General features: G+C 37.9%; 2 protein-coding genes across 6 annotated transcripts in view; both read right to left on the bottom strand.

The window, feature by feature from the left end:
• mymx (myomixer) overlaps positions 1-9296 on the bottom strand; it is a 41515-nt gene extending 32219 nt beyond the window's left edge. For 4 of the 5 annotated variants that reach the window (XM_088013038.1, XM_088013039.1, XM_088013036.1 and 1 more), the window contains exons 1-5: positions 8781-9296; positions 7950-8036; positions 6029-6166; positions 2115-2261; positions 1055-1246 (exon numbers count right to left, since the gene is read on the bottom strand). In XM_088013038.1, coding sequence (XP_087869164.1) covers positions 1055-1246; positions 2115-2261; positions 6029-6166; positions 7950-8036; positions 8781-9296 — 1080 coding nt within the window. The other variant, XM_088013040.1, reaches the window with a different exon arrangement.
• A 92-nt stretch (positions 9297-9388) lies between these two features.
• LOC148155372 (protein myomixer) lies at positions 9389-11582 on the bottom strand. Its single transcript, XM_088013041.1, has one exon. The coding sequence runs from the start codon at positions 9611-9613 to the stop codon at positions 9389-9391; it is 225 nt and encodes a 74-aa protein (XP_087869167.1). The 5' UTR covers positions 9614-11582.
• Between the last annotated feature and the right edge of the window lie 6753 nt (positions 11583-18335).

Genomic DNA, 18335 nt, shown 5'->3' on the forward strand with positions numbered 1-18335 from the left:
ATTAATCTCCTTCATTACAATCCCACAGATTCATCATCCATTCCTCTCTCCCTTGTGCCTGACGCAGTCAGGAACAGAGCGATAAACACTGACCTAGAATTTACTCCATGGTTTGTTTTTTGTAATGACAGGCAGATGTTTTAAACGGTGAGTATGCATGTTCAAAAAATAAAAGAGAAAGAAGGAAATGTCTTCAGGATGGCGAGTATATTTCCTGTATAAGGAAGAGCCACTTGAGTACTAATTATCTTGACAACTGTTGATCAGGTTGTCTAACTATGGAGTGAAAACAGTCTCAAAATATCTCTCTGTGTGTGTGTGTGTGTGTGTGTGTGTGTGTGTGTGTGTGTGTGTGTGTGTGTGTAATACTAGATTTGTAATCCGTGGTGTAAGCATCTCTGTGAGTTGTATCTGTGAAACATGATTTGTAAACTGGAAAAACTAAATTTGTAACTCCAGGGACTTGTAAATATGTGGTCAAATGCATGTGACACGAATATGAAGAAATTACGAATACAAAATAAAAGTACACACACACACAATTACAATTTCTACAATCGTTAAATTTCTACACACACATTTTTTAACTTCAGCCTCACAAATCTGATAATATTGAATTCAAACCTTCTCTTACACCTACAAATGTTAAATAAGTACGCACAAGTCGCCTGATGCACACAGACACCTGGTTACGAGTCCATGAGGATTTTTGAGACTCGTTTCACGCTTACAAACCGCCTCGGATTCGTGCGTAAATGTGGCATTTAAATGCTGGTGGAAAGCTGGGTCATCTGATTTTTCCTCGGAGTCTATAGTGTTTTTGTTTTCATCCTCTGAACGTTTGTCACTGTGCTTGTCACCGTAAAAATTTTCTTTTTACGGTTTACAAATTATGTTTCACAGATACAACAGTCCAAAGTTACACACAAAGATGCTTACACGGATTACAAATCCAGTGTTACACATGCACAGGTATTTTGAGACTATTTTCTCTCCATATGAATAAATGAATAAATAAATTAATATTTTAGTTTTAGAAAACATGGCTGCTTACCTTCTCTTTAATCCAAGCTTCCAGTTTGTCCACCTTCCTGTCGAATTCCTGCAGGCTCCTGGCTCCACCCAGAGCGTGGGTCTGATTTGCGGCCGTCTGCTTCAGGGTTTGCCACTGTTCCCTGAGCTGACTGAGCTGCTTCTTCACCAGGTCGGACGTTGGGTTCAGCTTGCAGATCAGCTGTTCACCCAGCTTTAGAGAAATAAGACTCGGTTCATTTGAGCTGGAGGCAGCTGGACAAATAACACGGTTAACTCTACCAGTTGTTCTACCAGTTGTCTGGATTTGTTGGTTAAGGAAGAATTATTACGACAATTCAAACTTTCCAAACATCATTTTGATCTAGAATAGTAAAGGTGGATATGTATACAAAGTGTCTTGAAAAACTATTTCAATGTTTTCACAGCTTTAAAACAAAAACGTTTCTCCTGCAATTACACTAAATCTTCAAAGATTCATCCCAACTAGCTCTACAAATCTGGATAAATGTTTCCCTGTTAATCTGGATTATGTCAGAAAGCAAAAATATTCAAGTCCAACTACGGATTGTGAGTTAAATTTATGGCACTTTCAAATCTGGTTATACTTTAATATAAACCATCCAGTTGTAGATCTGGCTGTATATCTGAACTGGATAAAGCATAAATAAATTCAAAGATTTGAAATAATTTAACATTTAAATCTGAGATTTAATTAGAAAGCTTAATTTATGAACTTCAAAGAATAATAATTACAGTTTGATACAATCTGGTGCTTTAACTGACTTCTGATGGCAACTGCTTTTATTTAACCCTGCCAGAGTAAAAAGGACTGAATACAGAGGCAAGCTGTGTTTCTCAGGTTTTTATGTGTAACAAATAACTTTCCTTAATCTTATTAACTGTGCTACTTTGTGTCTGTCTATGAGATAAAGTCCTTATAAAATACAATGAAGTTTGTGAACGTAATGTGACAAAATGTAATCATTAATTTATGCCATCTTAATATATTTAATCAGATCACCATCACATACATCTACATATTTGAAATTTAAATCATGAGTGCGCAGCGGGTTTGTGACCTGGTTGAGCTGAATCAGGGTGTTCTCGAAGTCTTTCAGGTCTCTGTGAAGCGTCTGCGAGGCTTCCTCCCAGTCATGCAGGGGCCGATGCTGAACGTTACATCCGTCTTTCAGGTCCTGGAGTTTGCTTTTCATCCACGCTTCTGCCTGCATCACCAAAAAAGACACAAACTGTTTCAGATGTTCATTACAGCTCGTGTAGTCGCTCATTTATCATCACACCGGGATTCAATTTTACGTTTCTTTTTTATCATTGTATCCCATTATTAAGTGACTGTGGTATATTTTTACTCTACCCTACAGTGTTATGACGGTTTGGGAACATGAAAAACAGCCTCGTGTTCTCCAATGTCATGCTATGTGGAGCGGAGGTTTGTCTTGGCTGGAGCTCGGACTCGGTTGCATAAGGCTTTGTCTTGAAAAGCTGCCTTTTCCATCAGCACTTCGCATGAAGTAAGAAGGCCGCCAAACAAGGTGGCCAAAATGTGAAATGTCTGAAGGAGTGCATTTGTTTTCTTAAAGAGAACATGGCATGGAAGTCAATGAGCCACATACGTCTGAAACAGACACAAAAAAAGTCCAATAAATCGGGTTAGATTCTTGCTCCTGTCAGAATGATCCCACATGAGGGATAACAGCGATAAAATCAGAAGAACCTCATATACTGCAGAGTGTCAAATAAAGGTTCAAGCCACAACTAAGTCATAACAACGTCACATCAAAACATTTTATGGAGAAGGGTAAAAAAAAGAAAAAGAAAAAAAAAAGAGAGAACTTTAACCCGACTTCTAAATCTATAAAATACATCGAGGGTGAACACACGATTGAGCCACTTTTGGGTCGTGCTTAAAGAGTGATGTTACTCTTCCCCAGAGAAAGGGGGTCATTAACTTTCCGAAGCGCTCCAACCCCCAGGCTGCAGACATATTGCTGGGTTAAGAAGAGGGAAAGCAGCCTCACACAACAGGCTTGCCCATATCTGCTCACAATGGCTCCCATGGCATTATAATGACCTCATGCAGGAAGTCTATGATTCGTTTGTTTCTTCCTGTCCACTCACCACAACAATGGTCTGTTTATCAAAATGTGCAATTAGGGTTTGTTCTAGTCACAAGAAATGGAAACAAAAATGTCAACTTTAAATAATCACCACTGAAATAAATCCTCCTGAAAAGCCTTTAATCAGAATGAAAACTTTGGAAAATGGTTACATGACTCCACATGTTTTGTTCTCTGTTTGTGAAATGTTTCCTGGTTTCTAATATGATATAATGCAATATTGCACCACTAGATGGCTAAAAAATAATGTCAACAGTTCAAAAGAAAAAGCTCTGGATAGAAATGAGAAAACTCGTGGGATTTGATAATTGTTCTTATGCAAACTACAAGTCATAACACAAGCCAATAAAAATCTATTTCTCTCTGCTTTACGTGTTGAAATACAAAAAGAAGGTTCTCAATAGCATTATTTGTGAAACTACTAAGGAGATAATAGATTTACACAAAAACTTTCATCACTTAATATGTACACAGCACAACAGCCCTGTCTGGCTGATTCAGAAGCTTAAATTTTTCCTGTTAAAATTCCTATAAAAGGAATGATTCTTATTCTATTTCAAACTTTGAATCTGGAAAATCCTATTTTGTCATGAAGACTGATGAGGCCATTTTGGCTCGATCCACCATTTCATATTTTTGTAGTTTGTGGTTGTTTTTTTTCCAAAACTTTTCAGGTACAATGAGAAGTATGCCACTGGAAATTTCGTAGGAACTGTGTATTGATTCACACACATTTTTACTTTAAACTAAATGTGTTGAAATAAACTTTTCTGGTGTCGTATTTTACATTAGATTTAAGCATTTTTTTTTATCATTATTTATCTCCAAACCTCCTGAAATACTTTGTTGAAGCTGAGGGAGATGAAATGGCATGCAATAGTTGATTTTACTGATATGAAGTGATTTGCTCAAAGAGTATCAAATGGAGGTTAACATTAAAACGAAATAGGGCCAAACGGTTTAGTATTAATGGATTCACCAATTCACAAGTTTTCTTGTGGAAGTTATTTGAGGAAAACCTAGTTATGGATAGTAAATCAAAAATATTCTACGGAAAATGCAGCTTGCAGCTGAAATACCTCACCATGCATAAAAGTTAATTTGATGTTTGAATTATTAATATAGGAAACTATGTGCATTTTTAGAGGACATCTGAAGTATTTGCACATTTTATTAACCAAACTCTCTTTCAAAACCAATGTAACTATTGTTTGTTTTTTTTCAGACATAATTTACTCCGTCTCTCGAGTCTTCAGCTTAAATTTTAAACTTGGTGAAAATACAGTCAGGACAAAGCAAGACAGATGAGGAATAGTCCATAAAACTGTTTCAGTGTTCTGGTCCATGTGGATCAATGTTTCTTTCTGCAGATTGAGCTCATGTCTGACGATTGCATCACACCTGAGATGAACGAGTGTAAGTTGATTTACTAATTGTTGTGCAACATATTCCTTGGTCAAAGCTGCCACTCATATAAAGAATATATGGTTTCATCATTTTTCATGTTGGGTTGCATTACATTAAATCAAAAACGCACTTTGAGCTGTATAGCTTCAAACTGTGAACATGCTCTTTCACATTTTTGAATGCATAGACTGGAGAGAAATGCCAGCAGCCACAAACAATTACTAAATCCCTATAGTCCTCAACTCAGGTGTGACGTCATTCCCAGATCTGAGCTCCACCTTCAGAGATAATCTCTATAGCTCCATGTTTTAATAACTCTTTGGAAAGTGCTTAATTTTCAAGGGCTGGTTTTAGAAAATAAACTGTTGGAGATCTTTGTTTGGCAAGGTATCGTTGTTGCAGTGGACAGAAAAAAAAATCCCCTTTCAACAAGTTAAATCTTCACCCCTTAAAATCGTCTATCACTATGTTTCACCTCTCAAAAAGGAACACAGCTTGGCTTGAAATAAAGTGGGAGATTAAGTTTTTTTCTCCACTTTTTCTATCATAAAACAGTAAATGGTGAAAGGCGAGATGTTTTGCAGAGCAGCTGCAGAAAAAGAAACGTCTCTCCATTAGGCGACCTGCTTTTCCCTTGTAGCATGAACCATTAGGGGCCTTTAAACGTCTCTGAATGGAAATCTCACTTCCGCTTTCAGAGCAGCAGAGCACTAAAACATTTTCAAAAACAATAGCACTCAAAAACACCAATTATCAAAAATATTTTAGAGAGCTATACTTTTTTTTTTTTTTTTTTTTTACTAAGACTGTTAAATTTAACAATGTGAAGCTACTTTCAGCACAGCCACATGTCCCATGTTTGTTTCAGCGGACACATCCGAAATGAAATTCCTGTTTTCGGGAGTTTACTGCGTATCGCTTGTTCGACAGAGATTTTGATGACAAACGCGACTGCATGGACAAAATGTCGCTCTGTTAAACTCCATGAAAACGTCTGCGTGTGCTCCGGAGGGGACGCTGCGATGAGATAACACAACCAGTTGCGCTGCTTGGCTGAGTTTCTCTCAGCCATAGGCGTGAAGAGACGGAGCCAAACAATGATCTCATCCCTAAATAATTGGTTGTGGCGGCTTCCCCTCCCCTCTCCCTCCCCCTGCTGAACACAGCTCACACAGTTCTTGAGACAAAATAAGAACCAGGACATAGTTTGTTCCCACTGGAGGGTCACGCAGAAGGCAGCTTCCTTTCTGATTTCATCTCAGCAGCATTACTTCATGTTTCGGAGATGAATTTACTGCGCTTTCTATCCATCAAAGGAGATTAAAAGTCCTGATAAGCTACTAAAAAGGGTTTCATTCATGAACTTCATTTCATGTATAGGCGCCTCTTACACAGCTTTACAGTGCAGAATAAACATTCACATTGTGTGTTTGCTTTGCCTGTTTTACCTGCAGTGCTTCTTTGTTGAAGAGAAAGTTTCGTTGAGTGAAGCATTCACCGTGGGATTTAGCAGCTGCCAGCGCTTCGTCCTGCTGATGACTTTCTCTCCTCTCAAGCTCTTTTTTCTGCAGCTCAGGTGCTGAAATCTGTGTGACCACAAAATGCACAGAAGAAGGTAAAAACCAGGGCAAGTAAATACCGCTGTTTCTCTAGTTTTAATACCTGTGTCTAATTACATCTGTAAATTTTTATTTGCTGTAATTATACCTTCTGAAGTAAAGCACGCACGCATTAGACCTCCAGGCCAGCAGGGGGCAACCAATAGTGAACTCTGAGAGACAATTTAACCGTTCAGAAATGGCTCATTTAAATTTGCCTCTTCTATATTTCCTTACAGTTTTAATTGTTTTATTCCTGACTTTCTGCGTAGGACATGGTGTACCATGCATTGTTTGTTAATTGATAAAAACGCTTAAATACAAGGAAAAGTAAGAACATGGTTTAAGCTTATTAATACGAAAGGGGTTGGTTACAGGCAGGAAATGACAGCAAAATTTAATTAGATGTACAAATTGATAGACCAACAAATTAACCTAGAGCCACCTCTGAGCTTGTGTTGGTGTTTTATTGTCAAACTTTATCAAGAAGCAGCAACTTTTAATTTTTTCCGGTTTAAAAAAACGTATTTAAAGGAATTTTAAATCAGTCAATAAGTTTCCTTTTTAAAAGAAATTTATGATCTTAAACGAGTTGATGACTGTACAATTTGTAACTCATAAAAAGTTTTCCCAACGCTGTTACTCTGACGACCTAATTTGGACATTTGCTCCCAAACATTATCCCTGCCCAGGAATCTTTTTCCAAGGGTTTTAAAAGTGCACAGATGGGAATGGCACGCCAACCAAGTTTTTTTTTTTTTTTTATTACATATTTGCAGTCCAGTTAATAAGGTTTGAGTGCCCCCAGTAGCACAGTCTAAGTCATCCATAGTTCACAGTAAACTAAGCTGACCAACGCTAAGAATCCCCTCTGCGCTCAGATCAAACTCTATTTAGGATCCATTTGGTCCTGAAGATATCACAGCATGTGTTGGGTTGTTCCCAAGTTCCCACCTAACAAAGCCCTACTGTCAGCACCATCCAAAGTGAAATGAGCGCGGCTGGCACAGTTACAGTAACGGAGGGGCGTTCCTCCTCTCCCCTCAGGAAACATCTGGGCACGAGAAGGAAGCAGGAACCAACAGATCCGGGTCAGTTTCATGTAAAGTATTCACCTCTGAAGGTGAATATACCAAAAATATTTTTGCTACAAGCAATTTCTCTGTTGTTTACAACATGTGGGTGGAGGAAAAACAAGCCAGTTTTGTTGAGAGAAAACAAAATGATGTGTCAGATTAGAGAGAAATGAAGCCAGAGCTGAGGAGGCATGTTATTTTAACACCTCAGTGAGGTTTTTCTTTTGTTAACATCTTCCCTGACTTCATGTTTTCCAGTAAGCCCTGCCTCTTCCAGATCTGCTGAGCTCTTCATACTTTACATGCACTTTAACGCCACTTCGATGGGCCAAATTCTTTGCAAACATTTCTTTTATAAATGTTAATGGATATTAAACTACAACTTGATCAGAGATGAAATGTTTATATTTCATCTCCATGAGATTTAATTTAGTAACATATTTCAGGTTAGCAAAAGCACTAAAAGTCCATGGCCATTTTTTTTATGTCTTTTTATTGGTGGGTGAGTCTTTGTCGTATTTTATTTATTTATTTTACTTAGAAAAATCTGCTAAAAATGTAACTTTCCTTTGGTACAAATAATCACTTGGGAGCCCAGAATTTATTTGTTGTTACAACTTTTCACTCAGCTAACAGAAATTAGCGCTTTTCTAACATGTGTTCGCTTAAAAATAGCCGTCAAGTTAGGATCTTACCTCGACTGATTTCTCTCCATTTAGTTTTTCCCAAGTTTGTTCCTGCACAGGCAGAAATTCATCACTTCCGTCTTTGCTGAGTAAAACCTAAAAGATTTAAATAAACAATAAGATGTTTCAGTAGATAATAAAACACAAACTGTGTTACACTCATGTTGCATAAGTGTTTTATACGAGAGTAAATAAAACTACAGACTATAAAACTGTCTGTAGTTTTATATTGTTAGTTGGTCAGTTTGTTACTTTCTTACTTAGTGGTTCATAATAGTAATAATAATGATAATAATAATTTGCATTTATTTAATTTTTATTATTGCTATTAATTTAATAATAATTATTATTATTATCATCAGCATTATTCTTATTATAGTTATATTATTATTATTGTGTTAATTTAGCAAACAATTATTTAATTAAGATTAATTGTAGCCCACAATTTTTAGCATTTTTCCTATTCATTTTAATAAATTGCCATTTTTCACTGTTGTGTTGTACTGAAATTTTTTTTATTTTTGACATAATCCAATATTTATTAAAAAAATAATAATCCCTCATCATTATCACCATAATCAGCAGCATTATTTATTTATTTGTTAATATTTTAAGAAATTAAGTCCTAAACATTTTTGTTTGTTTTATTTTGGATAAATATCCATTCTGCTTTTACAAAATAGAATAGATGCATAATACATTCTCTGATTTTTATTTTTGCTTTTGCCCTAAATTAAATTAACTGAACTTAAATTAATTTAAATTTTGTGCTTACAACTAAAAATATACTTTTTGAATATATAAAATATCAATAAAAACAAGTGATAATGTATTTTGTACCTTAAATTGAGAGTTGGGTTTATTTTTGCAGCTAACCTCCACGATTTTTGGCAGATGTTGATCTGGAGTGCTGCTGCTGCTGCTGCTGTTGCTGTTGCTGCTGATGTTGTTGTTGTTGTTGTTGTTTCCAGACGTGGAGCATGTGACCGGTCCCAGCGCTGTCTTGGAGTCTGATTGGTCTTTGCTCCCAGAGATGGTGATCTTCTTGATGGATCTGGAGACGGCAGAAGGAGAGGCGATGTTCTGGTTGAGGTGGTCCTCCGCTGCCACGTGCTCCGGCTGGATTTTGACGGGGGCCGTCTGGTCGACGGTCGGTAAAACGAGACGGGAGCCATGTGCACAGACCTGGGATGTGCTGAGGTAGAGCGAGTTCAGGTTGCGCTGTAAAACGCAATTATCCAGAGCCTCACTGGGCAGATAACTCTGTGGAAACTCCTGGCATTTAGTTACAGAAGGAACAGAGAGCCTGGTTCCAATGGTGAAGGGCTGCACCTTCCTTACAATACTCTCAGACATCCTGGTAAAAAAATATATATATATAGAAAACTCACTTATGTCCCCTAAACAACTGTCCAGTCTCTTGCTCAGAAAGTGAAGAGTGAGTGAGATCAGTTCTCCACCTTCTTGTGCATGTTGAGAATGCACAGGACGCAGCCCAGGACGGCTTCCTTTGACTCCTGGGATCGAACGCGGTCCCAGATGTGCCTCAACGCCGTGCCAAGGTGGGCAGCGCCGGTTGAGAGGCTTCTCCTGAGGAACTGAGCCAGAGAGCCTGCCAGTCTGCTGCTGAGGAGCCTGATGACCAGGGAGCGCAGCAAGATGAACACTGGCATGCTGCCTGAGCGTGCTGCGCTGAAGTATTGGGAGGGAACAAAAAGAGAAAAAGGGAAGCTCGGAAAAGGAGGGGGAGAGAGAAGGGCTTGTTAGGAGAACGGATGAAGTCACCACTTCGTCACTCTGCCTGTCCTTCTCTCTCTCTTTCTCTCTCCGTCAGGAGTGACAGATCAGGGAGCTGTAAAGCCTGGCTGTCAAAACTTCCCTCTGAACCCGAGCAGAAAAGCTGCTCCGATAAGCGGCAGAGAGCAATGGAGTCAAGGGCTGTTACCTCTGTTAGACCTCTTCAGTCTCCGCTTATCCTCCATGAGGTAATGTCCTCGACCGAATCACCCGCACTCACTCCCACGCTGCCTCTCCCTTACCTCCTCTTTGATGAGCAAGCTTTGCCCCAAGGTGTTGTGCTGCTTGTACGCAAGAAAAGACACCAAAGAGGAGGACGAGCTTCAGAGGCTCATGGCAGCTCAGTCAGTCTATTAGTGACGGACTCAACCCCAGGCTCCACTCCTTCCACCCCCATCAGAAAGGAGCAGTTGTCTCACAGGTCACAGCTGAACGGAGCAGAGCAGCTTTGGCACCACAAGTGTGGAGTGTTTTCTGCTGGAGCAGCCGAGCAGATGATGAAACCCGCCACTCCTTTACGGTCGCTGGGGTTTCGGAGAGCAAATGTTGGGCTGACTGATTGAAATAACAGAGGTGGTTTGCTCCTGACAGTATCAGGGGGGCTGAGGGGGATTAAGAGGGCAAACAGCAGAGAAAATATTTGCAGGGAGCAGAGGGGGAAATCTGCCTCTTCCCTTAAAAGGAGCTCTCACTCTTCACACCGCTGCCCTCTGACTTGACCTCTGCACCTGCCTTGAAGACTCTCGCAGCAGTACAAGCAGCTATTGTATTCCCTTTTTCCAACAACACTTGACTTGCAATTCCTTGAAAAAAGTCATAATACCTTAAACTTCATTGGGATTTTGTGGTCATAGACCAACGCAAAGTGGTGTTAAAGGGGAAGTATTATGTATTTTCCAGGCATATAGTGGCATTTTATAGCATAATAAAGTAATGATGTTACCATTGACATACATAAAAATGCTGTATATATTAAATATGACACAGCGTACAACAAATAGATTCTCCTAAGCCTTGGATCTCTGCTCCTCCTTTGATTAATGCTCTCCTCGTCATTCTCTTTATATTTCCAGATGATGGATGAACAGTGCTCTGTGCTCAAAGATTGAGATATTGTTTTACAACCCAAATCTCCACAACTTTATCCCTGATGTGTTTGTTTCGAGATTTTGGCTTCTGAAAAACTCTCGAGGCCTTATTTACAGATAACAAGGCAAGTGTTTGTAATCGATTCCATTTAAGGGGCATCAGAGTAAAGGGGGGTCGATTCCAAATCATGAATCATTTTCTTTCTTCCTTGTCTTGGTGTATCACGTCAAATCATATTAAAATACATGAAGGTTTATGGTTGTAACCAAAAGCCCGATGTGAATACTGTTTTGAGTCTCTGTTAATGTAGTGAAATCATAGAATATCGAAACATTCATTCCCCCCTTTTTTTTTTTTTCCTGATCTCCTCTGTGTTCACGTGGTGTTTATTTAGGAAGCACATCCAGCCAGCAGTGAGACAGCACTTTCTCAGCAGGACTCCATTCGACAGTCACAGTCATCATGGTTAACAACGCTTCTAAATGAGCTCTGGTTTCATGATGAAGTCATCTAAAGAAGAGTTTTATGTGCTGCAGCTTGAAATCAGAGAAACACTCTGCACACCCTGGGAAGTTACTCACAGAGAATGGGTGGAGTTCATGAGGTTTGGCGAACTTCAAAATGGCATTTTCCTTCGTTGGTAGGCAAGCGACTCTTTGCGAAAGCAGTTTATGTGTTTAGTGGTTACGCAGTGTGCGACTACCTCGATTTCGGTGAAATGCTAATTGCGTACACTGTTAAATTAACTCTTCCTGCCTTGACCACGCAACATTTGCTGTGCATGGAAAATAAGAATTAAGCGTCTGCCTCAGAAGCGCAAAGTGTTTTAATGGTGTAAGCTAGCTTTGTTTTGCAGACTTAGAAGTTTCACTTTGTGCAAACTGCTTCAGTTTCATTTTGAGGTTGTTTTACTTCTAAAAGAACATCAGTGAAAGTTGCAGCAACATGGAGATGAGTTTAGGGTAAGCCTATGGCCAGTCTAAATGTACATTATAATAATGTTTCCACATCCATATTGTGATGGTACAAATCTGCATGTCCATGCCCTCACCAGCTGTTTGGCATCCGAAGCCAACACACGACCCCAGAGCGGCTCACGTATTTTTAATAGTGTAGTCTTACTACATCAATATTCTCAAAGAAATTAGTTAAGTTGTGTCAGAAACCTGACGCATTAAATGGTTTGTACCTCCTGAACAAAGCAGACTCAGAGCTGGCTGGAGAAACAACGTTTTCCTCTTCTGGTCAATCATCTGGTCACTTTTGCAACCCCATCTGGGATTAGTGGAAAAGCAGTGCAGGGAGAGTTTGATCTTAACATAATTTGTTAAATTAGTATCATAAGTAGTGGACATATATATATATATATATATATATATATATATATATATATATATATATGTATATGTATGTATATATATATATATATGTATATGTATGTATGTTGTCTTTCTGACATTTCTCTCACATTTTTGCTGAATGAATATTGAGAAACATTTATTCTTTTAAAATAGCATTTATTTAACTTTAAAACCGAATTGAGAGTTTTTTGTTACTTTGAAACAAAATTTCAATAATCTTACTAAAATAAAATTAATAAAGATTAAGAGTTTTTTTTATTCTAAAATAGTAGCAGGTAAGATAATTAACAATTCTTCAAATATTTATGATTAAATAAAATGATTTAAACAAAAAATGAAAAGAGCTTAGTTTCGAATGTAATGATGAGAAAAAAAAATATCGCTGATACTTGATCGACTGATACTAAACCTCAGATATCAGTATCGGTATCAGACGTGAAAATAGTGGATCAGTACATCACTTGAGCGCCCAGAGAGATCAACTGCAGCTCCATTTCTGGAGTTAGTTTGAAAAATGGTAATGGTAATAAAATTAAATTACCTTGATTTTGTTTTCTTATTTGCTATGTAAACATTTTAAAAGGATGCAAATTTGTTTCTTCAGAGTGACTGTGTGATTAGATTTGAACCAGGTGTTCCCTCTCTGCCAGCTCAGTTGGATTACGCTACTGTAACACCTTCCTTATGCTGTTTACCCTGCAGTCCTCCTCCTCTTCCTCCACACACTGACGCTGCTTTCCCCACATCCACAGCCCAACATTTAAACCTCAGCCTGGATCTGTCTGCACGTCAAACACGCTCACCTTAGAGGACAGGATGTCAAAGCCAGCAGATACCATAGCCTCCCAAGATGATAATGAAACCCCGATGCTCCCTCACCACAAACCCCAGTCAGTGATTGCTTTGTTAGATACCCTCCTCTTTTTGGAGAGAGTAAATACGACTTGGAAGACTTTTTGGAAGGGTGATGTCACCGAGGCTACCCGCATAAAAGGAGGATGATAGCTGTGGTGGAGGAGAGAATATGCATGGCAGAAACAGGGGGGTCTGTACTTTTCCACTCCCTTTATGTCATCACAAAGGCATGATCGGCCCCTTGGTCAAGTTTCAGTACAGATAAGGTTGGGATTTAGCTTCGGATCACTATCAGTACAGAAAAAAATAATCCTCTGCGTATTTTAGGAGAGAATCCTAAAATACAGCGGTGCATGCCATGTCAGGCCCACACTGAATCCATCGTTAAACACACAAAAAACAAACGATCAGCATTATTTTTAACTTGTTAGAAGCCTAAGGTCAAAGACAACATGAGGTAATGCATCTGCTGTTTGAGCTACAAAGCAGAGAAAGCAGGTTTAAACCTGCCTGTGCTTTATTCCAGTATGAGGAGAAAACAATGCGCATTAGAGGACATTGTTCTCTCCATAAAGTCTCTCCTGCAAGGAAATATGTGTTGCTAAGAACAGTATTGCAAAATGTTTTAAACCTTTTCACATCGCAATCGCAAACTTAAATGTGCAGCTCTGGAAAATAATAAGAGACCACTTTAAATGATCAGTTTGTCAGATTTTAATCTTTATAGGTCTGAGTTTGAGTTGAATGAACATCGTTCTTTTATTCTATGAACTACCGACAATCTACAGCAAAAATGTTGTATTTATTTGCAGAAAATGACAAAAAGGACACAGTGCTTCAAATAATGAAAAATAGGTTCATATTCATTTAGAAACAACATTACTAATGTTTTAACTCAGGAAGAGTTAAGAAGTCAATATTTGGTGGAATAACCAAGAGGTTTTCAATGGGGTTCAGTGCAGTGGGCTCTTTATTTTGTTGAGATTTTAGCTGATAGTCTAACTCAGAGTAGTGTATGATTATGAAATATGAGGAAAACAACATGATTTTTACAAATAAAATCTGAAAAGTGTGGTAAGCAATTATCAGACTGTCTGTGTATGTATTTTTTTTTTTTTTTGCAGGACCTCCTTTACCTCCAACTGCAAATCTGTTGGGATAAGTCTCTACTGACTGAAATTTCTATGCAGAATAACTACTAGATGTAGTATGTCAAGGTTTCACATTGAAGATGGTGTGTTCAGGGTAATTTGCAGCGTTTGTGTCTGGTCTTCATAAAGTTGTTCTCTAATGTTCTCTAACAAAGGCCTTCATGGAACAGCTGGATTTATACAGAGATAAAATTACACACAGGTGAACTCTAATTACTCATTAGGTGACTTCTGAAAGCAGGTGGTTGCAATAGATTTTATTTAGGGTTGTTGGAGGAAAGGAGGATTAATACAAATGCTCATCACAGTTTTCAGATTTTTATTTAAAAAATGTGAAAGATTACGATATTAACTTGATGTGGCTCATACATTTCCTTCTGTTTAATATGTGAAAACCACATTTTCAGAATAGCTCGTCTCAGATAGGCTGCCTAAGTAAATAATTAAAGAATTTGAAATGATTTGAGTGTAATTAAAGCTGTCCAACATCTGCATTTTATGGACAAGTAATATAAACGCATTACGAAAGACCACCTCTCAGCATTTAATCACACAATGTCCACATTGTGCAAATCCTCTTCTCGGTGAAAGCTGTCAGATGAAGTTCCAAACACTCCAGTCGCTGATGTAATTCAGAGATGATTTGAAACTTACCTGAGGCCATTTATGACCTAATGAGACTGCATGCCTGTCATCTGATGCTCACAAACACCTGCAGCACTTTATCCTGGGAGTTCTGCTCCACACATTTGCTTCGAACAGGTCCGCCCTCATCGCCGACTTGAAACACCCACTCAAGTTCAACGGTTGGATGACATCATGTGCAATAAAAGGCCATTTTCACCGCTTATTGTTTAAGTCAGTGCCAGGTTTTTAGTACAAAATAAGAGGACTGCACAACTTAGAAATGAGGCGTGACTAATATTTTTTGTTGCTCCTAAGCTGGTTTAATTTTGCTGTACTTATATCCTAAATATGTTCCGAAATAGGTCTCATTTATTGGTCCCCTTTGGCAAAAGTTGTATTAAAAGGTAACAGTAGTCTTTATCCATAACGCCATGATCTCAGGCCGAATCTTGCTGCATTCCTCCATAATGTTTGCTCTATTTATCCTCCGACTTTGGCAGCTGTATCGAATAATGATTAAAAAGACTGGCTGGAGCCTGTGTTAGTAAGTATGTAAAACCATCAAGGCAGAAGTCAGACATCGTTTTAAAACAAGAAAGTCTTTGTCCTGCTAAGGCCTTCAGAAATAGGCTTCTTGTTTTATTGTAAAATTGCCGTGACATTAGAAAAATGTGTCGGCCAGTGGAGGTAGTGGGAGTTTTGGAGAAGCTAAACAGTGCCACTCAGAATTACTGGTAAAGATGTGTGAAAGTCTTGGATTTACTTGATTTAGTTTTATGATTTGGACCGTAATTCAATTGAAAGACCCAACATTTGCTCTATTAACATTCACCAAGTTTTTATTTAAAATCTCCTGATGTGTACTCCAACTCTTCTGTCGTGATGTTTTATTTTATTTACTTATTACTCTTATTTTATCATATTTTTGTATTATTTTTCTACTTCTCTTTTTATTTACTTATTCTATTGTGTTATCATTTTTGTACTGTTTTTAAAAGTGTTATGTAGACATTGACATTTAAATGAGTTAATTTTTAAATACACTAACTTGATTCCCAAGGCCTTTTGGAAGAGAACCAAGCCCGCAGCATCACAGACCCTCCACCATGCTTAACAGTGGGCATAAGGCCTCTGTTTTCTGTTTTGTTTTGTCAGCCATTGCCAATTTTTCAGTTTTTCCAATTTCTTGAGCATCTTCTGGTGCATCCATTCAGCAGATTAACATCCTTATAGCTGCGTCTGCACAGATTAATTGCTGCCACAGTAGATTAAATTATTTCTTGACCATGCATGAAATGATCAAGAAAACACTCCTGAACACTCCAGGTATGTTTTCGATAAGTGAATAACATTAAAACATGATATAAAGCTTAAAAATAGTTCCTCTTTAAACTGAGACTGAACTGCATCTTATTATAAATGCTTCACATTTATAATGAGAGAGATAACCAACAAAAGATTTGGATTTATGGACATTTTTGTTCTCTAAAAGGAAATGGAAAACTGAAATGTTTGTTTCTGTTTAGCCATGCTCCAGGGTTTTCTGTCTAGTTAGTCATCAAGCCACACCTTTATCTCCCACTCATCAAATTCAAAACAGTCATTTCCTGAGTTCAGTGGTTTCATTGCATATAAATACAAAACATTCTCTTTCATTTCAACAGCGTTGTGTGTTTTTCACAGGAATTACTGAAAATATAAATTTTAAAGTATAGACACTTCTCTTTTTGCCTCTAAAATGTGAGGTGCTTAGGGCAACTGTGAGTCATACACGGTTTTATTGTAGTTTTCTGTGTAATTTGAACTACCCCCAGGTGGCTGTCAGACTGAATAATTAGATGAAGCTACTCCATTATGTGACATCATATTTTCAAAGGACAGGAAACAATTTTCCCACATCAAAAGCTGAACATTTAAAAAAAAAAAAAAAAAACTTTTCTAAAATATCCAGCACTTTAAAAAGGAAGCTTAATGTTTTATCGCTGATGTCATTGTAGCAGCAAGTGCCTTCACAGCTTTAATGGAAAACAGTTTATCCTGAAGAAAAATTTATTAATAATATACAAGAACTTTAATCATGCGCTGCCGCCCCTGTGCTTGACTTCTAAAACAGGTGAGGCTGACCAAATGTGCAGTTTCACTAAACACACTCAGTGTAGAGAAAATGAGTCAAAAAGAGGAATAAACCTTCGTATTTATTTCTAAACATTTACATGTTCAGACTGCCAATGGATTAGCTCTGTAATCAGGGTGCATGTCAAAACTTAACACGAAAAACAGGAGAAAAATCAGACTGCTGTGGGCAGATGGAAAAATATGGACAAGCCAAAGTAAAGTGAGTCATTTTAAACACCGCTATTGTGCTTTAATCTTTATCGTCGGGGTAATACTTTTCTGTTATTTTCTAATAGAAAGTGAGTACAAAAATACCAACACATGACTTGGAAAACCTTTCACAGATGTTTCCCAACCATCCTAAAAACTACTCAGTTTACCGATTTTATCTTAAAAAGAAGACATCACCATGTTTCACCTCAAAGAATCTGGATTCAATACGGGACTGGCAAATCAGAACCCTGCTGCTCAGACATACTAGGTGGCCTGAAGGCCTGAACGCAGAAAGCTGGACCTACCTGAAAGTTCTGCGGTATTGCTCGCTTGCTCATGTCACCCCCTGTTAGTGGAATGAATGAGCTCATTGCTGACACAACTGTGAGCTTTGCATGGCATATTGGTGATAAAAATCAGCTAACAGAATCACACTGCGTGGTATATTTCTACAAATAAATATGTCATTGAAATTTTCTAATGTATATATATATACACACACAATGACACACGCTGAATGTCTTTTTTTTTAACATAATTCATATATTTTTTACTCTTATAGAGAGATGCCTGTTCAAACATGAAGCATGTCAAAAAACAGGGTCATATTCAAGTAACTTCTGATGGTGTTCATGATAACATTTGTGCATTTCAGCTAAATAGCGATGCCTGCCAGATCCAAGGATCACAGCTGGGGTTGCCTTCTCTGTGGGTTATGTTTCACTGAGCAGCATCAGTTGTTAGAAAGACCAAATGCATGAGAGGTATGGTGGGCGGAGTGGGTCACAAAGTACAAAAATAGACAGCAAGCCGAGTAATTAAAGTGATTCAGATGAAAATATGTGTTGTTGCCAGTTGTCCATCTCTGCTGTACTGTAAAACATTTGAAGGTGGGAAATGAAAGTCAATCTGCAACAAGAAAATTGCTTTGGTTTTAACTCAGAAATTACATTTCTCAAAGTTTATTTAATAACAAGAGACAAGTTGTCTAAGTATTGTTTTTTAAGTTCATTAATCTTGAGTTGTGAGTTTTAACTTAATGCTGCAATTCAAATTAAATTTATTTCTCAATATGCAAGAAAAAAACTGCCCTGACCTAGTTAAAGAGCCACATTTCTGTTATTTTACTCACAATATTAAGATAAAATAATTATTTTAGTTTAGAATAATTTAAATTCTTATTTCAA

This window comes from Poecilia mexicana, unplaced genomic scaffold, assembly GCF_051168715.1.
Source record: "Poecilia mexicana isolate PSO_F unplaced genomic scaffold, ASM5116871v1 scaffold_15, whole genome shotgun sequence".
Taxonomy (NCBI): Eukaryota; Metazoa; Chordata; class Actinopteri; order Cyprinodontiformes; family Poeciliidae; genus Poecilia; species Poecilia mexicana.

Excerpts from the sequence above, each read along its gene's own strand:
- LOC148155372 (XM_088013041.1), bottom strand. The coding sequence starts at position 9,613 with ATGCCAGTGTTCATCTTGCTGCGCTCCCTGGTCATCAGGCTCCTCAGC.